This window comes from Oncorhynchus nerka, linkage group LG13, assembly GCF_034236695.1.
Source record: "Oncorhynchus nerka isolate Pitt River linkage group LG13, Oner_Uvic_2.0, whole genome shotgun sequence".
Lineage (NCBI taxonomy): Eukaryota > Metazoa > Chordata > Actinopteri > Salmoniformes > Salmonidae > Oncorhynchus > Oncorhynchus nerka.
Window position 1 is genome coordinate 84,748,684 of NC_088408.1, and position 19,869 is coordinate 84,768,552.

At 46.1% G+C, this 19,869-nt stretch overlaps 1 protein-coding gene across 1 annotated transcript in view; it reads right to left on the reverse strand.

Moving 5' to 3' along the window:
- Positions 1-1,130: 1,130 nt before the first annotated feature.
- LOC115140700 (A disintegrin and metalloproteinase with thrombospondin motifs 12-like) overlaps positions 1,131-19,869 on the reverse strand; it is a 39,994-nt gene continuing 21,255 nt past the window's right edge. The window contains exons 10-25 of the mRNA XM_065026781.1: positions 19,694-19,838; positions 19,258-19,350; positions 18,983-19,128; positions 18,713-18,882; positions 17,446-17,579; positions 16,089-16,209; positions 12,195-12,439; positions 10,338-10,479; positions 9,942-10,068; positions 9,316-9,526; positions 7,821-9,140; positions 7,384-7,536; positions 5,672-5,848; positions 5,439-5,585; positions 5,160-5,310; positions 1,131-3,357 (exon numbers count right to left, since the gene is read on the reverse strand). Of these exons, the coding sequence (XP_064882853.1) occupies positions 3,242-3,357; positions 5,160-5,310; positions 5,439-5,585; positions 5,672-5,848; positions 7,384-7,536; positions 7,821-9,140; positions 9,316-9,526; positions 9,942-10,068; positions 10,338-10,479; positions 12,195-12,439; positions 16,089-16,209; positions 17,446-17,579; positions 18,713-18,882; positions 18,983-19,128; positions 19,258-19,350; positions 19,694-19,838 (3,598 nt within the window). The 3' untranslated portion in view covers positions 1,131-3,241. The remainder of the gene's footprint in view (positions 3,358-5,159; positions 5,311-5,438; positions 5,586-5,671; positions 5,849-7,383; positions 7,537-7,820; positions 9,141-9,315; positions 9,527-9,941; positions 10,069-10,337; positions 10,480-12,194; positions 12,440-16,088; positions 16,210-17,445; positions 17,580-18,712; positions 18,883-18,982; positions 19,129-19,257; positions 19,351-19,693; positions 19,839-19,869) is intronic.

Sequence of the window (19,869 nt, forward strand, 5' to 3'; positions counted from 1 at the left end):
CCTCACCTTTCCGCTGTGATAGCCCATGTCTGTTGTGGGCTGAGCTGGGTATGTGCTCTACATTGGTGGTGTATGTGTTCCTTTTCCCTAAAGACATACGCGGTGAACAGTCCAATTTCATATTAAAGCATGTAGACCAAGCAGGAGGTACTTACATAGTGCACATATTATTACAGTGGAAGCTGCTGAGGGGAGGACGGCTCATAATAATGTCTGGAACGGAACAAATGGCATAGCATCAAACACATGGAAACCATGCGTTTGATGTATTTGATACCATTCCACTTATTCCGCTCCAGCCTTTGCCACGAGCCCTTCCTCCCCAATTAGGGTGACACCAACCACCTGTGATACTATATACAGTACCCTTCAAACTCAACTCTGGACCTTGAAGTTAAAGCTTTGCTATTTGAAGAGTATTACCACCGATAACTGTTTTTCATTGTTCCTCTCTGAACATGGACTGGTTAAGACCTGGAACACCAGGTGGGTGCCATTAAATATGAGTTCAAACACAAAGGCACCAGGCTCCGGACTTCGCAGCATAAGAGTTGATTAGCCCAGATCCTAACAAGTGCACTTATTCAAATGAATGCTAACTCCAGTCCAAATTCCATTACATGAATTACTCCCGTTTCGCATGAGCAATCATGACAGTAAACTGTACTAGAAAATGTACAATGCCATGAAACACCTTGAGGAGCATAATGTTATAGAATGCATCCTGTTTATCTTGCCAACTATAAAACCAGTTGTGGGTGATGAGAGAAGCTGGGATCCCCTGACGTCATGAGCCTGAGGCCAGTGTTAAAGCTTTGCTGTTTGAAGAGTATTACCACCAATAACATCCTCCTCTTCATTTCCTCCTAGATCGACCACATGGCTCGTATCTCACCGATACTGTCAGGACAACATAGACAACCAGGGGCACCATGGGCCAGGCAGGACTCGGACTACATAACATCATCCCGTCAAAACACACACAAACCCATTTTTTGGACACCACAATCACAAGAAGGCTGCAAACTCCAAACTAATACCTGATGGTGGGGTTCTGCAGGGAAATAACAGTGAAAAGGAATTATATAATCTTGATGGACATTCAAAGCAAAAAGCAGTCACACCAAACGCTTATTTCATCATTGCATTTATTGCTGAAGGTTTGTATAAAGATAATAGCACCTGTACAATATCATATAAACACATCGGCAATGTTAACTGAGGCCTGAGAGGGATGACCTGCAACAACTCATTCTCATTGGCCAGCCTAATAAAGGGGAGGGGCACCACAGGATAGATATACAGCACTAGAGTAGTATGACGTTACCCAGAGACACTAATCTAGGGTCAGTTTTATGTTTTCCCCTCATGGTTAAAGTTAGGATTTGGGGAGCGTAAGCTGATCCCAGATCTATGCCTCAGGTAAATCCCTTTTCAGAGCCACAGTACGCCAGAGAGCTCTTAGAACGAGAGAAATAACACTGAAAAACCCACAATAACACAATAAAAAAAAACACTAGACAAAAACATTCATCTTTATTGTATAGTCTACTATTTACCCAGTATTTTCTTAGAAGCAGAGATGTGAAATATTTAAAATACTTCTGAGTATTGTGTAATTTGTATTACACTGGACTGAACTACACTCCAATCTGTCATTTGTATTACACTGGACTGAACTACACTCCAATCTGTCATTTGTATTACACTGGACTGAACTACACTCCAATCTGTCATTTGTATTACACTGGACTGAACTACACTCCAATCTGTCATTTGTATTACACTGGACTGAACTACACTCCAATCTGTCATTTGTATTACACTGGACTGAACTACACTCCAATCTGTCATTTGTATTACACTGGACTGAACTACACTCCAATCTGTTTTTAAAAAGATCCTTTTGAAAGCTGTCATTTGTATTTTCAAAATATTTAGTTGTTGTTGTTATAGCGGTTCACCATTGTGGCCCCGTATCACTCTGTATTGGAATCAGAAGTCTGGTGGCACTACGGGGTGATAAGAGCATCTGCTAAATTAGCTAAATATACATGTGTATGTAAAAATGGACAATTGCAAAGCAAGCTGAGTGTTATGTGAATAAGCTCCGCCCCAAAACAAGGTTTGTCTAGAAGGGATACAGCTTTTGTCAAAATTGACATTTGTAGAAGGTTTAGGAGAATTTACACAAGCAGGTTAGGAGAATTAACGTAGCAGGTTAGGAGAATTAGGCTAAACTGTATGCCATCTAGACGTGACCCTGAAACAAGGCCAATAATAATACCCAGTGTGTTTTGCAGTTAATTTTGGTATGTTCATTTTCACATATACATTTACATTTTGGTTATGTAGCAGACACTCTTATCCAGAGTGACATACAGTCAGTGCAAATGAACAACAACATATCACAGTTATAGCAAGTAAAACGTTTCTGAGAATGCTGTTGCAACCGTTACTGAGAATGCTGTTGCAACCGTTTCTGAGAATGCTGTTGCAACCGTTACTGAGAATGCTGTTGCTGTTCGGGCCGGCTAAGTGCTTCTGTATTATAAAATACAAAATATATGTATTTGAATTAAATACATTTAAAAATTCAAGTATTTTGTGGTTTATTTTGATACATTGATCTTTATGGTATTTTGTTATTGTATTTGGTCATTTTTGCCAATCCCTGCTCAGAAGTGACATGGAAAATGTTGATGACATAATAGTTATCTTATCATTACTAATTTGTTTGGGGGATTAATTAAGTATCAGAAAATACCCATTTTCACATCCTAATGTCTTTGTAAATACGAGGCAAAAACCAGCTGAAAGGGGATTGTAAACACTGTGTTATCGGATGTCAACATCATTTCTGTGGTGGGGGAACGTTGAATAGAAAACAACATGGCAGCCGATTACACAGGTATACATTATGAGTGACATTCATCAGTATTGGAAAGCAGGTGGGATATTGGAGAGAAGTTGACATAACTAACTCTTTAGAGGCAGCTGGAGGCCTGATACTGGGAAGGTGCAAGACTGGCTAAGACAAACTGCACACAGCAGCAGTACACAGTACCATAGCTCCATGAATTTCTGCCCAATGAAGATAATGACAGTGATGATGATGGTGAAAAGGCTGCTGTCGGCTGATTGCACTAGAGATGAAATCCACCAATAGGATTGCAGTGTGGAAGCCCTGTACGTGTGCATTTTGTATGAGAGGGGTCCATGTGGTGGGTGTAGTGCGGGTTTACCCTCTACAGGTGACACAGCACTGTTTCTGGATGGACCTGAGGGAGCAGCGGCCCAGCAGCTTCAACTTGTCACAGAACCGAGACGACATGCTGTTCTTCCTACACAGCAGACCTATAGAACCAACACCAAGGACAGAACAGAACACAGATTTAGGTCAACCGCAATGAATAAAAGCATCCAGTGCAACTACAGTTTAGTACCTTGCTTAAGGGCACATTGACACATGTTTCACCTAGCTGGCTTGGGGGTTTAAACGAGCAACCTTTCAGTTACCAATCTAGCACTCTTAACGGCTAGGCTACCTGCTGTACTGTATGTCCATCAACAGTATATACAGCTCTGGAAAAAATGAAGAGACCACTGCAAAATGATCCGTTTCTCTGGGTTTACTATTTATAGGTATGTGTTTGGGTAAAATTAACATTTTGTTTTATTCTATAAGCTACTGACAGCATTTCTCCCAAATTCCAAATCAAATATTGTACTTTAGAGCTTTTATTCGCAGAAAATGACAACTGGTCATAATAACAAAAAATATGCAGTGTTGTCAGACCTCGAATAATGCGAAGAAAAATAATAACATTTTTAAACAACACAATACTAATGTTTTAACTTAGGAAGAGTTCAGAAATCAATATTTGGTGGAATAACCCTGATTTTCAATCACAGCTTTCATGTGTCTTGGCCTGCTCTAAACCCTGAGTGTTTGACGCTAATTAAGTTGTCTGTGGTTTTTCGTTCTCACTGATACTTTGTCACTATTATACTTTGTACGAGTTATGTTACGGGTCTCGTTACCATCCCCCCTAGACTGTCGGGCCAAAGGGATTCCTAACAGTTAGTCTTACCTGTGTTAGTGGTACCTGTGTTAGTGGTACCTGTGTTAGTGGTACCTGTGTTAGTGGTACCTGTGTTAGTGGTATCTGTGTTAGTGGTACCTGTGTTAGTGGTATCTGTGTTAGCGGTACCTGTGTTAGCGGTACCTGTGTTAGTGGTATCTGTGTTAGTGGTACCTGTGTTAGTGGTACCTGTGTTAGTGGTACCTGTGTTAGTGGTATCTGTGTTAGTGGTACCTGTGTTAGTGGTACCTGTGTTAGTGGTATCTGTGTTAGTGGTACCTGTGTTAGTGGTACCTGTGTTAGTGTTACCTGTGTTATTGGTACCTGTGTTAGTGGTACCTGTGTTAGTGGTATCTGTGTTAGTGGTATCTGTGTTAGTGGTACCTGTGTTAGTGGTATCTGTGTTAGTGGTATCTGTGTTAGTGGTACCTGTGTTAGTGGTACCTGTGTTAGTGGTACCTGTGTTAGTGGTACCTGTGTTAGTGGTATCTGTGTTAGTGGTACCTGTGTTAGTGGTACCTGTGTTATTGGTACCTGTGTTAGTGGTACCTGTGTTAGTGGTATCTGTGTTAGTGGTACCTGTGTTAGTGGTATCTGTGTTAGTGGTACCTGTGTTAGTGGTACCTGTGTTAGTGGTATCTGTGTTAGTGGTACCTGTGTTAGTGGTATCTGTGTTAGTGGTACCTGTGTTAGTGGTATCTGTGTTAGTGGTACCTGTGTTAGTGGTACCTGTGTTAGTGGTATCTGTGTTAGTGGTACCTGTGTTAGTGGTACCTGTGTTAGTGGTACCTGTGTTAGTGGTATCTGTGTTAGTGGTACCTGTGTTAATGGTACCTATGTTAGTGGTATCTGTGTAAGTGGTACCTGTGTTAGTGGTATCTGTGTTAGTGGTACCTGTGTTAGTGGTACCTGTGTTAGTGGTACCTGTGTTAGTGGTACCTGTGTTAGTGGTATCTGTGTTAGTGGTACCTGTGTTAGTGGTACCTGTGTTAGTGGTATCTGTGTTAGTGGTACCTGTGTTAGTGGTACCTGTGTTAGTGGTATCTGTGTTAGTCGTACCTGTGTTTGTCTTACCTGTGTTAGTCTTACACTCCTGCAAGTTGCATGTCCTGATTGTGTCAGGCCTGTTGCTCTGGTCACAGAGACTGTTCTCCACAGAGCTAGAGTCCTCAACAACACACGGCACCACGCGATGCTGCATCCCCCCACCACAACTCACAGAGCACTGACACACACAGGAGAAAACAGATATTACTCACACACACTAGTCCCCACTGACACACCGTACCATGCAATGCACACTCTGAACATGTAACAGGTGCAAACTGTAAGTATGTTCCCCTGTGCCATTACCTTCTCCCAGTCCTGCGGGTCCCAGTAGCAGCAGCGCTGCAGGTTGCAGGTCTCTGTGTCGTTTGGTCTCTGGGTGGCGCTACAGCGCTGTGGCTCAGGGCAGTACACCAGCCGCTCCCACAATCCACCACCACAGCTACGAGAACACTGGGGATGAAAGGAGTTTATATTAACAATCATATTGTAATTCATATGAACCAAGCCAGTCAACATGTGATAACGTGTGTGTGTACCTGTCCCCAGGGGGAAGTTCTCCAGGGCTGGCAGGGTTGGGGATGACAGGACAGAGTGCTGGGGGGTCTGGAGGAAAGAGCTTGGCAGTGGAACGGTCTCAGTGGATGTCCCTTCTGCCCATCCACACACTGCACCTCACGCTGCCTCCTTCCCACCACCTCACATCGCTCTGGACACTACGGAGAGAGAGGGGAGAGAGAATGAGAGAGAGGGTGGGAGGAGAGAGAGAATGAGAGAGGGTGGGAAGAGAGAGAGTGAATGAGAGAGATTGGGTGGGAGGAGAGAGAGAATGAGAGAGAGTGGGTGGGAGAGAGAGAATGAGAGAGATTGGGTGGGAGGAGAGAGAGAATGAGAGAGGGTGGGAGGAGAGAGAGAATGAGAGAGAGTGGGTGGGAGAGAGAGAATGAGAGAGAGAGGGTGGGAGAGAGAGAATGAGAGAGAGAGAGGGTGGGAGGAGAGAGAGAATGAGAGAGGGTGGGAGGAGAGAGAATGAGAGAGAGAGAGAGGGTGGGAGAGAGAGAATGAGAGAGAGAGAGGGTGGGAGAGAGAGAATGAGAGAGAGAGAGAGGGTGGGAGAGAGAGAATGAGAGAGAGAGGGTGGGAGAGAGAGAATGAGAGAGAGAGGGTGGGGGAGAGATAATGAGAGAGAGAGGGTGGGGGAGAGAGAATGAGAGAGATTGGGTGGGAGAGAGAGAATGAGAGAGAGAGGGTGGGAGAGAGAGAGAGAATGAGAGAGAGAGGGTGGGAGAGAGAGAATGAGAGAGAGGGTGGGAGGAGAGAGAATGAGAGAGAGAGGGTGGGAGAGAGAGAATGAGAGAGAGGGTGGGAGGAGAGAGAGAATGAGAGAGAGAGAGGGTGGGAGAGAGAGAATGAGAGAGGGTGGGAGGGAGGAGAGAGAGGATGAGAGAGATTGGGTGGGAGAGAGAGAATGAGAGAGAGAGGGTGGGAAAGAGAGAATGAGAGAGGGTGGGAGGAGAGAGAATGAGAGAGAGCGGTGGGAGAGAGAGAATGAGAGAGAGAGGGTGGGAGAGAGAGAATGAGAGAGAGAGGGTGGGAGAGAACGGAGCAAAGAAAAGAGTCCCCTCATCCAGCAGGTCCTGGGGCTGAGTTCACAGACCTGGTCCACTAACACACTGAAGCCTCAGAACCAGAACATCCAATCAATCAGAATAAACCAAATTACAACACTGTCAAAACAAAACATAAGCACAAGCACAAACTAAAATACAGTGCTATCTGGCCCTAAATCGACAGTACACCATGGCAAACTATTTGACCATGGTTATTGATAAACATCTTGTGGATTGGCAGCGTGTGAGTTGGCAGATGTGGGTTGGCAGCGCACTACATTGCTGCCTGCCATAAGATGAGGGACAGTGTCTGACAGACCAACCAACCTGTACTATGCTTATTGTTATGGTTCAATGTTGAATAAAGGTTAAATAAATAAATAATAAATAAATGTATGGTTATTTTGACCCTTGATTATTGTTGATACTGTTGTCCCATTGATAATATGGATTATTATTATTTTAATTATGTTAATATTGTAAATCTCCAAAGTAAGCTCTGGCAATATGTACATTGTAACGTTATGCTAATAAAGCAAATTGAATTGAATTGAGAGAGAGAGAGAGAGAGAGAAATGTATAGTATAATCAGCTCACCATAAGTGAGTTGCTGTCTTGCGTAGTTTACCCAGGATACTGACCTTGCTCCAGTTGCCACTCAGCCAGGTGGCACAGGGGCGCAGGTGGCAGGTGCGAGCTGGTTCCGGTCTCTCCAGGTTGGCACAGTCCGATTCCTGCTGGGAGCTACACAGCACTGGCCTCCACACTGCCCCCAGGCCACATGATGTGGAACACTGACACAGACAACAGGTGAGAAGAGAGAGAGAGGAAGACGGAACGTCAGTAACAGGCTCAAGGGAGATTTGGTTTATTTGATTTAATTCTGATGTAAAACCCTCGTTCATCAAAAGGAAGTATGTTGTAAGTAAGTATAGACGTGTGTCTTCTCCATGACTATACACCGCTATAAGAGGGTTCATTCTTACATTTGGGATTCTAATAAACAAAAGGCATTGTATCTTTATAGGGTCATCATCACTAAGCTCATCAACAGAGGGTTACAGTTTCCTGTACTCACCTCGCTCCAGTTGCCCACCACCCAGAACACATCCATGCTGATTGGCTCCTGGGTGTTCAGGGACCCATAGTCATTGGTGAAGGTCACTACGGTACTTTCTGGTTTCTGCTTCTGACCTTTGCCTTTTGAACAAAGGGAGGGGCCTTTAAAACGTGAGGCAGGCTTCTTAGCCAGTGGACCTGGCTTTTTAGAACGTGGGGCAGAGCTGCCATTCTCTGGGATCTCATTGGGCTTCTTCAGCTTAATGATCCTCGCAGTGGGGTGGGGGGCATCTGTTGATGGGCTAGTAGAGTAGGGGGCATCTCTAGTGTGGAAAGTGCCTTCTGTTGTGAGGTACAGTGCTTGTTTACTGTGGTAAGGGACTTTGGGTGTACTCCTCACCCCTGCTGTGTGTGCCAGGGGTGTAGGGGTGGTGTGGGGCACTGTGGTTGCCCGTTGGGTGGAAGGGGTGGTTTTGGGGCGAGTGAGGGGGTAGTGGCGGGGGGTCACAGGCCGGCGTCCAGTGCCGGTTTGTGGGGTTGAGGGGGAGGTAGTGCGAAGTACTCTGGTTGCGTGTGGGGTTGAGGGGGAGGTAGTGCGAAGTACTCTGGTTGCGTGTGGGGTTGTATGTGATGTTGTTTGGACACTTGTGTGCGGTGTAATTGTAGGGTGTAACCTGGTGGTGGTCACGGTGGCTGGTGATTGTTTGGGAGTCCTGAGAGAGGTTGCTGTGGTAAAAATGTCAAAATCTATATGCCCCTCCTTCCCTGTTGTCATGACGTCCTCCACTACATAGTCATATCCCGGGGTGTACCTCACCCCCGAGTCTGGAAACACAAAACCAGATGTACTCCCCTCCTCCTTTATCTCTTCTTCCTCTTTTTCTCTCATGTCCCTCTCTCTGTTCTCCTCTTCAGTAGGACTGGTCGTAATAAAAACAAAGTTCTTATCCTCTACACTCCCATTCTTCAACTCATAGCCATCTACGTCGATGATGTCAGAAGCTGTGGAGGATGGTGGAAGGGGCCTGGTGGTAGAGGTGGTGATGGGGGTTGTAGTTCTCTCAGTCACAGTGATGGTTCTGGGTGTAGCGGTGGGGCTGGTGCTTCTGGGACCCCAGGCGTGTGTAACCGGCTGCCTGGTGGGGTGTCTCTTGGGCGGGTAGATACGCCGGTATTTAGGGGGTGGTCCCGGACGTCGTCGGAGGCCTGCGCTTGGGCAGCTCAGCAGGGCACATAGAGACTTGGAGCGAGGCATGGTTTCTATGTCACACTTTCGTTTGGGTGCGGTCAGGCAGGTGACCGTCCGGGAGCGCACGCTACCACCACATGTCACTGGGCACTGAGAGGGAGAAAGATTAAATAGGTTATTAACACAACAAGGAGAGAGAGAGAGACAGAGCAAGAGAGAGAGGTTTACAAAACAGGCAGGATAGGGAAGCTAGAGAGGAGAATGGATAGAGGACAGAAACACAGGAAGAGACAGGGTGTGAGAGAGGGAGAGAATAGAACTGTACCGGGCTCCAGCTGCCCACGGCCCAGTCGGGTCCACAGGGCATGTCTCTGTTGCAGGGCACCACAGGTTTGGGTTTGAGCAGCTGTTTACAGTCACCAGGGTGGAGGACTCTCTCCTCCCCTGCCACCGTGCGAACACACATCACTGTGCGCTTCCTCACCCCTCCTGAACCACAGGTGGCAGAGCACAGCTGCCAGCCCCCCACCCACCACCTACCCAGGGGGAGAGGGAACAGAGTGTGAGAGGGAACAGAGTGTGAGAGGGAACAGAGTGTGAGAGGGAACAGAGTGTGAAAGGGAACAGAGTGTGAGAGGGAACTAAGTGTGAGAGGGAACAGAGTGTGAGAGGGAACAGAGTGTGAGAGGGAACTAAGTGTGAGAGGGAACAGAGTGTGAGAGGGAACAGAGTGTGAGAGGGAACAGAGTGTGAGAGGGAACAGAGTGTGAGAGGGACAAATATGTATTCTGCACATATTATTTTCAGAAGCCAATCAGACTAAAAACAACCGTACTAAAAGTTAGAACAGACAGTAATAACACCAGATACAGCAGTAATAACGTAGTACTACAGTAGAAATAAGACAGGTATTATAGAGTGGTTGTCTTAGTAATGGGGACACTATGAAACCTGACGGGACAGTCCATGTTCTTGCACTTGCGGTGTCTGTCCTCCGGGCGGCTCTCTGGGTCACACAGAGACTCATCTACCACACCCACCTCCAGCTCAAAACACCTGACAGGCTGCTGCTGCTCACCTGGATGGCACAGAACACAGGGAATGTTTCTGCCTGAATAATCACACTGTAGGCTATAACTCTCAATACTGCTTCACTCTCTGAATTGAAATGCAATCATCATCCATATCATCAGAATCCAAAATCGACAACTCTTAATATCTGACAAGTTAACACACGGAGTACAAATATTCTACACACGGATTATGGCCGTCCGACCAAAGCTGAATATGAATTTAAGAGCTTAAGGGTAAAGCATATCATTAGTTGTTTAAATGACAACCACTCACCTAGCCCACATGTGGTGCTGCAGTCTGTCCAGGCCCCATGCCTCCACCTGTACTCCGACTTGATTACCTCATTTCCTGTCTGGCGGCTCTTCTTGATGGTGTACTCGTACTTTATACCTGGGTTCTTCTCCTGGTACAGCAACTGAACAACAGGAAACACACCCAGCTGTTAGTGTGTGTGTATGACATCTGAATCGTCATCTGGCTGGTCAATATCTAGCTGGGTCTTTTCCTGTGTTGGGTGTGCATAGTGTATATGGATTATGTGTGTAATTAGATTATGACTGGCTATTTGGTGTGTATAGTTTATATGGATTATGTGTGTAATTAGATTATGACTGGTTATTTGGTGTGTGTAGTTTATATGGTGTGTGTAGTTAGATTATGACTGGTTATTTGGTGTGTGTAGTTTATATGGTGTGTGTAGTTAGATTATGACTGGTTATTTGGTGTGTATAGTTTATATGGTGTGTGTAGTTAGATTATGACTGGTTATTTGGTGTGTATAGTTTATATGGATTATGTGTGTAATTAGATTATGACTGGTTATTTGGTGTGTGTAGTTTATATGGTGTGTGTAGTTAGATTATGACTGGTTATTTGGTGTGTGTAGTTTATATGGTGTGTGTAGTTTATATGGTGTGTGTAGTTAGATTATGACTGGTTATTTGGTGTGTATAGTTTATATGGATTATGTGTGTAATTAGATTATGACTGGTTATTTGGTGTGTATAGTTTATATGGATTATGTGTGTAATTAGATTATGACTGGTTATTTGGTGTGTGTAGTTTATATGGTGTGTGTAGTTAGATTATGACTGGTTATTTGGTGTGTATAGTTTATATGGATTATGTGTGTAATTAGATTATGACTGGTTATTTGGTGTGTGTAGTTTATATGGTGTGTGTAGTTAGATTATGACTGGTTATTTGGTGTGTGTAGTTTATATGGTGTGTGTAGTTTATATGGTGTGTGTAGTTAGATTATGACTGGTTGTTTGGTGTGTGTAGTTTATATGGTGTGTGTAGTTTATATGGTGTGTGTAGTTTATATGGTGTGTGTAGTTAGATTATGACTGGTTGTTTGGTGTGTGTAGTTTATATGGTGTGTGTAGTTTATATGGTGTGTGTAGTTTATATGGTGTGTGTAGTTAGATTATGACTGGTTGTTTGGTGTGTGTAGTTTATATGGTGTGTGTAGTTTATATGGTGTGTGTAGTTTATATGGTGTGTGTAGTTAGATTATGACTGGTTGTTTGGTGTGTGTGTAGTTTATATGGTGTGTGTAGTTTATATGGTGTGTGTAGTTAGATTATGACTGGTTGTTTGGTGTGTGTAGTTTATATGGTGTGTGTAGTTAGATTATGACTGGTTGTTTGGTGTGTGTAGTTTATAGGGTGTGTGTAGTTAGATTATGACTGGTTGTTTGGTGTGTGTAGTTTATATGGTGTGTGTAGTTAGATTTTGACTGGTTATTTGGTGGGTATAGTTTAAATGGTGTGTGTAATTAGATTTTGACTGGTTATTTGGTGGGTATAGTTTAAATGGTGTGTGTAATTAGATTTTGACTGGTTATTTGGTGAGTATAGTTTAAATGGTGTGTGTAATTCGATTTTGACTGGTTATTTGGTGGGTATAGTTTAAATGGTGTGTGTAATTAGATTTTGACTGGTTATTTGGTGAGTATAGTTTAAATGGTGTGTGTAATTAGATTTTGACTGGTTATTTGGTGAGTATAGTTTATATGGTGTGTGTAATTAGATTTTGACTGGTTATTTGGTGGGTATAGTTTAAATGGTGTGTGTAATTAGATTTTGACTGGCTATTTGGTGGGTATAGTTTAAATGGTGTGTGTACCTGGATCATGACTGGTTGTTTGGTGGGTCCAGAGGAGGTAAGGTTCTCCAGGTTCCCACTGCGTTCATAGTAGAAGGTGGCTCCGCCTGCCTTGTACTCCCCATTCCATTGGATGATGTACTGGCCATTCAGGAAGTACTCCTCTGACATCTGACCCCGCAGAGCCAGGAAGTTCCCCGCCTCCTCCACTTCCTGGACAACAATGTCACGAGCCCCCTCTGGGATCACTCCCACGTCCACGTAGCCTGGGACAGGAGGATGGAGGAAAAGGGGAATTGGCTGTGTTAGTGCTGGGCTGGAACAAAAGCCTGTAAACCCATGGGTCCCTGGGACCGAAAAACAGAAAGTATTCTTACTCCTTGACTTATTCCACATTTGGTTGTGTACAGCCTGAATTCAAAATGTATTAAATTGACTATTTTTCAAACCCATCTACACACAATACCCCATAATGACAAAGTGAAAACATGTCTTAGAAAGGTTTGCACATTTATTGAAAATGAAATACAGAAATATCTAATTTCCATTCAGTAAGTATTTACAATATATGTTAAAATCACATTTGGTAGCAATTACAGCTGGAAGTATTTCTGGGTAAAAGTCTCTAAAAGCTTTGCACAACTGGATTGTACACTATTTGCAAATATATACATTTTTTACATTCTTCAAGATCTGTCAAGTTGGTTGTTTATCATTTGCAGATAGCCATTTGTAAGTCTTGCCATAGACTATCAAGCTGATTTAAGTTAAAACTGTAACTAGGCCACTCAGGAACATTCAATATCGTCATGGTAAGCAACTTCTGTTTTAGGTTATTGTCCTGCTGAAAGGGGAATTTGTCTCCCAGTGTCTTTTGGAAAGCAGACCGAACCCGGTTCTACTCCAGGATTTTTCCTGTGCTTAGCTCTATTCCGACCCTGTCAAGCCGCACCAATGTGTCGGAGCAAACACTGTACAGCTGGCGTCAGAGGTCAGCTTGCAGGCACCCAGACTGCCACAAGGAGTCGCTAGAGCGCAATGGGACAAGGAAATCCAGGCCGGCCAAACTCTCCCCTAACACACATTGTAACACAATGAAATGTGGAAAAAGTCAAGGGTTGGTAATACATTCTGAAGGCATGTAATCATAAACCTACTCCTGAAATTGTAGCAAAGCTAGAAGCAATGAAATGCAAGCAAAGGCATGATGAAGACACTGTTAAACAATCAAAACATAATTCATGGTTGCAGGCCTCAACGTGGGAGAGGCCAGAGCACACAGAGAGGCCAGAGCACACAGAGAGGCCAGAGCACACAGAGAGGCCAGAGCACACAGAGCACACAGAGAGGCCAGAGCACACAGAGAGGCCAGAGCACACAGAGAGGCCAGAGCACACAGAGAGGCCAGAGCACACAGAGAGGTCAGAGCACACAGAGAGGCCAGAGCACACAGAGAGGCCAGAGCACACAGAGAGGCCAGAGCACATAGAGAGGCCAGAGCACACAGAGAGGTCAGAGCACACAGAGAGGCCAGAGCACACAGAGAGGCCAGAGCACACAGAGAGGCCAGAGCACACAGAGAGGCCAGAGCACACAGAGAGGCCACCATGGCAGCCAGACTCTCTTTGATGTTTAATAGAGGGTGTGTGTCTGTTAGGTGACGGGGGTGGGCTAACTCTGTCTCTGTGTGGGGAGGCACTGCTCTGGCTGTGCCTCAGTTTTTTAATAGTGTGTGGATGGCTGGGGGAGGTGTTGTTGTGTGTCTGTTTGTGAGGGTAAGAGAAGGGGCAGCATCGCTTTGGATCTCAGCTCTGCCCTTTGAAGATTCATATAGCTGAGCCGGCCGGTGTCTGGAAATGGGCGGACACACACACACACACACACACACACACACACAGTGGGTGTCTGGGTGGTAAGGTTGAGATCTGGGTCTGCATTCCAAACAGAAAGCTCACTCCCTTCTCCCAGTCCTGATGACTTGTCCTATCAGATATAAAGGCACCATGCAGCCGAATGGTACTGTAATGGATCTTCCTACTACCTGCCACCAGTTCCAAATGGATCCCCATTCTCTCGCCCATGCTATGGAACTTCTGATAGGATTGGATAGCTAGCAGTGGTAACTTACCCCCTGATTGGCTAGGTGGTATTGTGTGCCATACTGCTTATATCTGATGCCTGATGCCTCGTTTCATCGACACTATAACTGTCTGGGGGAAGAGTCTATAACTGTCTGGGGTAGAGTCTAGAACTGTCTGGGGTAGAGTATAGAACTGTCTGGGGGTAGAGTCTAGAACTGTCTGGGGGTAGAGTCTAGAACTTTGGGGGTAGAGTCTAGAACTGTAGAGTCTAGGGGCTAGAACTGTCTGGGGTAGGGTCTAGAGGATATAACTGTCTGGAGGTAGGGACTAGGGGCTATAACTCTCTGGGTTAGAGTCTATGGAATAGAATAGTCTGGGGGTAGGGTCTAGGGGCTAGACTTGTCTGGAAGTAGGGTCTAGGGGCTATAACTGTCTAGGGTAGAGTCTAGGGGCAAGAATGGTATGGGGGTAGGGTCTAGGGGCTGTAACTGTCTGGGGGTAGAGTCTAGGGGCTATAACTGTCTGGGGGGTAGGGTCTAGGGGCTATAACTGTCTGGGAGTAGGATCTAGGGGCTAGAACTGTCTGGGGTAGGTTCTAGGGTCTATAATGGTATGGGGTAGGGTCTAGGGACTAGAATTGTCTTGGGTAAAGTCTAGGGGCTTATAACTCTCTGGAGTAGGGTCTTGGGACTAGAATTGTCTGGGGTAGGGTCTAGGGGCTATAACTGTCTGGGGGTAGGGCCTAGGGGCTATAACTGTCTGGGGGTAGGGTCTAGGGGCTATAACAGTCTGGGGTAGGGTCTAGAGGCTATAACTGTTTGGGGGTAGGGTTTAGGGGCTATAACTATGTTGGGGTAGGGTCTAGGGGCTATAACAGTCTGGGGTAGGGTCTAGGGTCTAGAATGGTCTGGGGTAGGGTCTAGGGGCTATAACTGTCTGGGTGTAGGGTTTAGGGGCTATAACTGTTTGGTAGTATGGTCAGGGGCTATAACTGTTTGGGGGTAGGGTCTAGGGTCTAGAATGGTCTGGGGGTAGGGTCTCGGGGCCATTTAAATGTCTGGTGTTAGGGTCTAGGATCTAGAATGGTTTGGGGGTAGGGCCAGGGGCTATAACTGTCTGGGGGTAGGGTCTAGGGTCTAAAATGGTCTGGGGCTAGGGTCTAGGGGCTAGAGCTGTCTGGGGGTAGGATCTAGGGGCTATAACTGTCTGGGGGTAGGGTCTAGGGGCAATAACTGTCTGGAGGTATGGTCTAGGGGCTATAACTGTCTGGGGGTAGGATCTAGGGGTCAGTTGGGGTTTGGGCCCTCAAAAGTGATAATTGGAGTTATATCCCAGATATGAATGCAACATCAATGTGATATGTGAGGAAGAGCTGCTTGGGGATTTCTAGTAAACTACAGTACTTTCCTGTTCTGTACTTTGACAACTGCTGGTGTAAAAAGGTCTCTCTCGCTCTGGCTGTGAGGTCGCTGAGTTCACTAGTGAGTCATTCTTGCAAAAACACAGTTGTACTGGAGTCTGACAGTCAGATATAGCAAAGACAGCAAGACATATAGCTGTGTACACACACACACACACACACACACACACACACACACACACACACACACACACACACACACATTAACACAACAAATATGCGGTCTGCAGCCAAAGACAGCAGGACAAATAGCTGTATACTCCCATATAGAGCGATGCCATGACAACGACATGGGAACAACACAATTACATAATCCTTTAGCCAGTGAGATAAAACATTGTGGGAGATGTTTTGGGGGTTCTGGGAGGAGATGAGACTATAGGAAGATATTTATGGAGGGGAGAGGAGACTCACCGAAGCCATCCCCACCATCAAAAGTCATCTGGACAGTCTCACAGGATGAACCATCGCCCAGACACACTCCACACTGATCCTCTAAAGCATTAGAGTCTATACCATAGTCACAGCCCACCTCCTACAGACACAACACACAGGTCAAAATTAGTTTACACACACACACACACACACACACACACACACACACACACACACACACACACACACACACACACACACACACACACACACACACACACACACACACACACACACACACACACACACACACACACACACACACACACACACACTCAAATAGAGTCACAGGGCACCCCCAGAACCAACATAAGGCAAATATACAAGATAATCAGATCAGAGACACGTAGAGATACACAGAGACACACAGAGACACACAGAGATACACAGTGACACACAGAGATAGACAGAGACACAAAGAGATAGACAGAGACACACAGAGATACAGAGACACAGAGAGATACACAGAGACACACAGAGACACACAGAGATACACAAAGATACACAGAGACACACAGAGATACACAGAGACACACAGAGATACACAGAGACACAGAGCGATACACAGAGACACACAGAGATACACAGAGACACAGATAGACAGAGATAGACAGAGGAGAAAACAAACAGATTCCCTCTCTATATCTTCACTCCAACAGGCAGAGCTTATATCTTATATTCATCTTAGGCCACATGCTCTCTCCTCGCAGAGACATGACTAATACTGACTTTCCGCCTGCCTCCCTCCCTCCCCCTTCTCTCTCTCCTTCTCTCTCTCTCTCTACCCCCCCTCCCTCCCCCTCCTCTCTCTCTCTCTCTCTCTCTCTCTCTCTCTCTCTCTCTCGCTACCCCCTCCTCTCTCTCTCTCTCTCTCTCTCTACCTCCCTCGCTCCCCCTCTCTCTCTCTTTCTGTCTATCTACCTCCCTCCCTCCCCCTCCTCTCTCTTTCTACCTCCCCTCCTCTCTCTCTTTCTGTCTCTCTACCTCCCTCCCTCCCCCTCCTCTCTCCCTCCCTCCCTCCCTCCCCCCCTCCTCTCTCTCTCTACCTACCTCCCTCCCTCCCCCTCCTCTCTCTCAATCTCTATTTCTACCTCCCTCCCCCTCCTGTCTCTCTCTCTCTCTCTCTCTCTCTCTCTCTCTCTCTCTACCTCCCCCTCTCTCTCTCTCTCTCTCTCTCTTCCCCCTCCCCTCCTCTCTCTCTACCCCCTCTCTCTACCTCCCTCCCCCTCCTCTCTCTCTCTACCTCCCTCCCTCCCCCTCCTCTCTCTCTCTCTCTCTCTACCTCCCTCCCTCCCACCCACCCCCCTCCTCTCTCTCTCTCTCTCTCTCTCTCTACCTTGCACACTCCATTGACACAGATGCTTCTGGAGTTGTTGTTCATGAAGCAGGGAGTTCCGTCTGTCACAGCATCCAGCATTTTCTCAGAGAAATGTTCACGCACTGGACGACAGTGAAGCTCGCACGGACTCGCTGGGAACCCAGGGAAGAGATGGAACCAGAGATGGAGGGGAGATGAGAGTGGGAAAGGGTCAATAAATGAGGGGACACCAGTACAAATATTGAAAAGTGTAATTTCCTATAGAGTTTTGGAGAAGTATAAGAAATGTATATATGTGTATGTATGTGCTGCCCCCTTCTGCTAGAGATATATAACCACACCTCCTGGAATGATGAGGTGTGTGCATGTATGTGGCACCTTAATTAGGGAGGATGGGCTCATAGTAATGGCTGGAACAGAACCAGGACCTCTACACCAGGCGGTGTCAGAGGAAGGCCCTGAAAATTGTCAAAGACCCCAGCCACCCCAGTCATAGAATGTTATCTCTACTACCGCATGGCAAACGGTACTGGCTTCTCAACAGTTTTTACCCCCAAGCCATAAGACTCCTGAACAGGTAACCAAATGGTTACCCGGACTATTTGCATTGTGTTCCCCCCCCCTCCACTCAACCCCTCTTTTACGCTGCTGCTACTCTGTTTATCTTATATGCATAGCCACTTTAACTATACATTCGTATACACACTACCTCATTTGGGCCGACCAACCAGTGCTCCCACACATTGGCTAACCAGGCTATCTGCATTGTGTCCCACCACCCGCCAACCCCTCTGTTACGCTTCTGCTACCCTCTGTTCATCATATATGCACAGTCACTTTGACCATATCTACATGTACATACTACCTCAATCAGCCTGACTAACCGGTGTCTGTATATAGCCTTGCTACTATTATTTTCAAATGTCTTTTCACACACACACACACACACACACACACACACACACATAACCTTTTTTTCTCCTCACCATTGGTTAGAGCCTGTAAGTACGCATTTCACTGTAAGGTTTACACCTGTTGTATTCGGCTCACGTGACAAATAAACGTTGATTTGATTTGAATCAATGGAATGGCATCGATCACATCAAACACATGGTTTCCATGGTTTCCATGATTTCCATGTGTTTGAAACCATTCCATTCACTCCATTCCAGCCATTATCATGAGCCGTCCTCCCCTCAGCAGCCTCCTGTGCCGTCTCGGTGTGTTCACTGTGGTATGTGTGTGTATGTGTGGATTTGTGTGTGTGTGTGATTTTGGCTCTTACATGGGCTGGCCACAGGGACCCATTCGTACAGTTCGTTCTGGTAGGGTACCGTGTCAAATTCACTACACAGCATCTCTCTGAAGGTGGGTTTGGCCTTTTGACATGGTTTGGTGTTACAGATACGGTAACGCCTCCTCTCGCCAGTACAGTACCTCCCTCCAAACTCTGGTCTGGAGGAAACAAAGGACCATACATTTTACTCAAAGATGGAACAAGGGGAGGTGAAAGAAGGCGAGGAGAGGGTGAGACAGATGTGGGGTCAGTTCTTACTTGGGGTGGTTACACTCCCTGTCAGCAGACTGCACCCCGGCTCCACAGGTCCTGGAACAGTGAGACCAGCTACTCCACTGTCCCCAGTTCCCATTCACTGTCTCTGGTAGCTTCCCTACGATCACACACTCCCCCGAGATACACCACTGACAGAGAGAACACACACACGGACACACACATGAGTGAGAACATACTACACATCATCGCAAAGTTGCCAGTGAAACAGTGCACCACAACACCACTAACACACGTACACAAACACAGCCCCAACCTACCTTCTCAGGGCCACAGCGAGTACCATCTATGGGGGAGTCCAGTTTAGAGCGACAGGACCCATTCACTGAACACCACAGGATCTGGCACACATTCTAGGAGGAAACAAACCCAGGCTAAGTAAGTGTCCATCCAGATTTGTGTGTTGTTGTTGTGGTGTGTGTGTGCGTGTGTGTGGGTGCGCGTACGTGCGTGTGCATGAGCATGCGTATGTGTAAGTGGCAGGTAGCTTAGCGCTTACAGCGCTTGGCCAGTAAGCAAAAGGTCGCTGGTTTAAATACCCAAGGTGACAAATCTGCCAATGTGCCCTTGAGCAAGGCACTTAACCATAATTTGATCCAGGGGTGCTGTACTCATATGGCTGACCCTGTAAAACAACACATCTCTGCACATATCTGGTGTATGTGACAACATATTTTATTTCTATGCTTTACTCACATTGATCTCGTGACAGTAGGTGGCATTGGGGCCGTACTGTAGTTGGCATTGGTGCTGTGTGGTGTAGCGAATCCCGAGACGGGCCAGTGGGGTGGTCAGATCCTTCTTTGAGGGACGGTCGTCCAGACAGAAGCCCCAACCACGGCTAGGGGGAGAGATATTCACCTCATTCATGT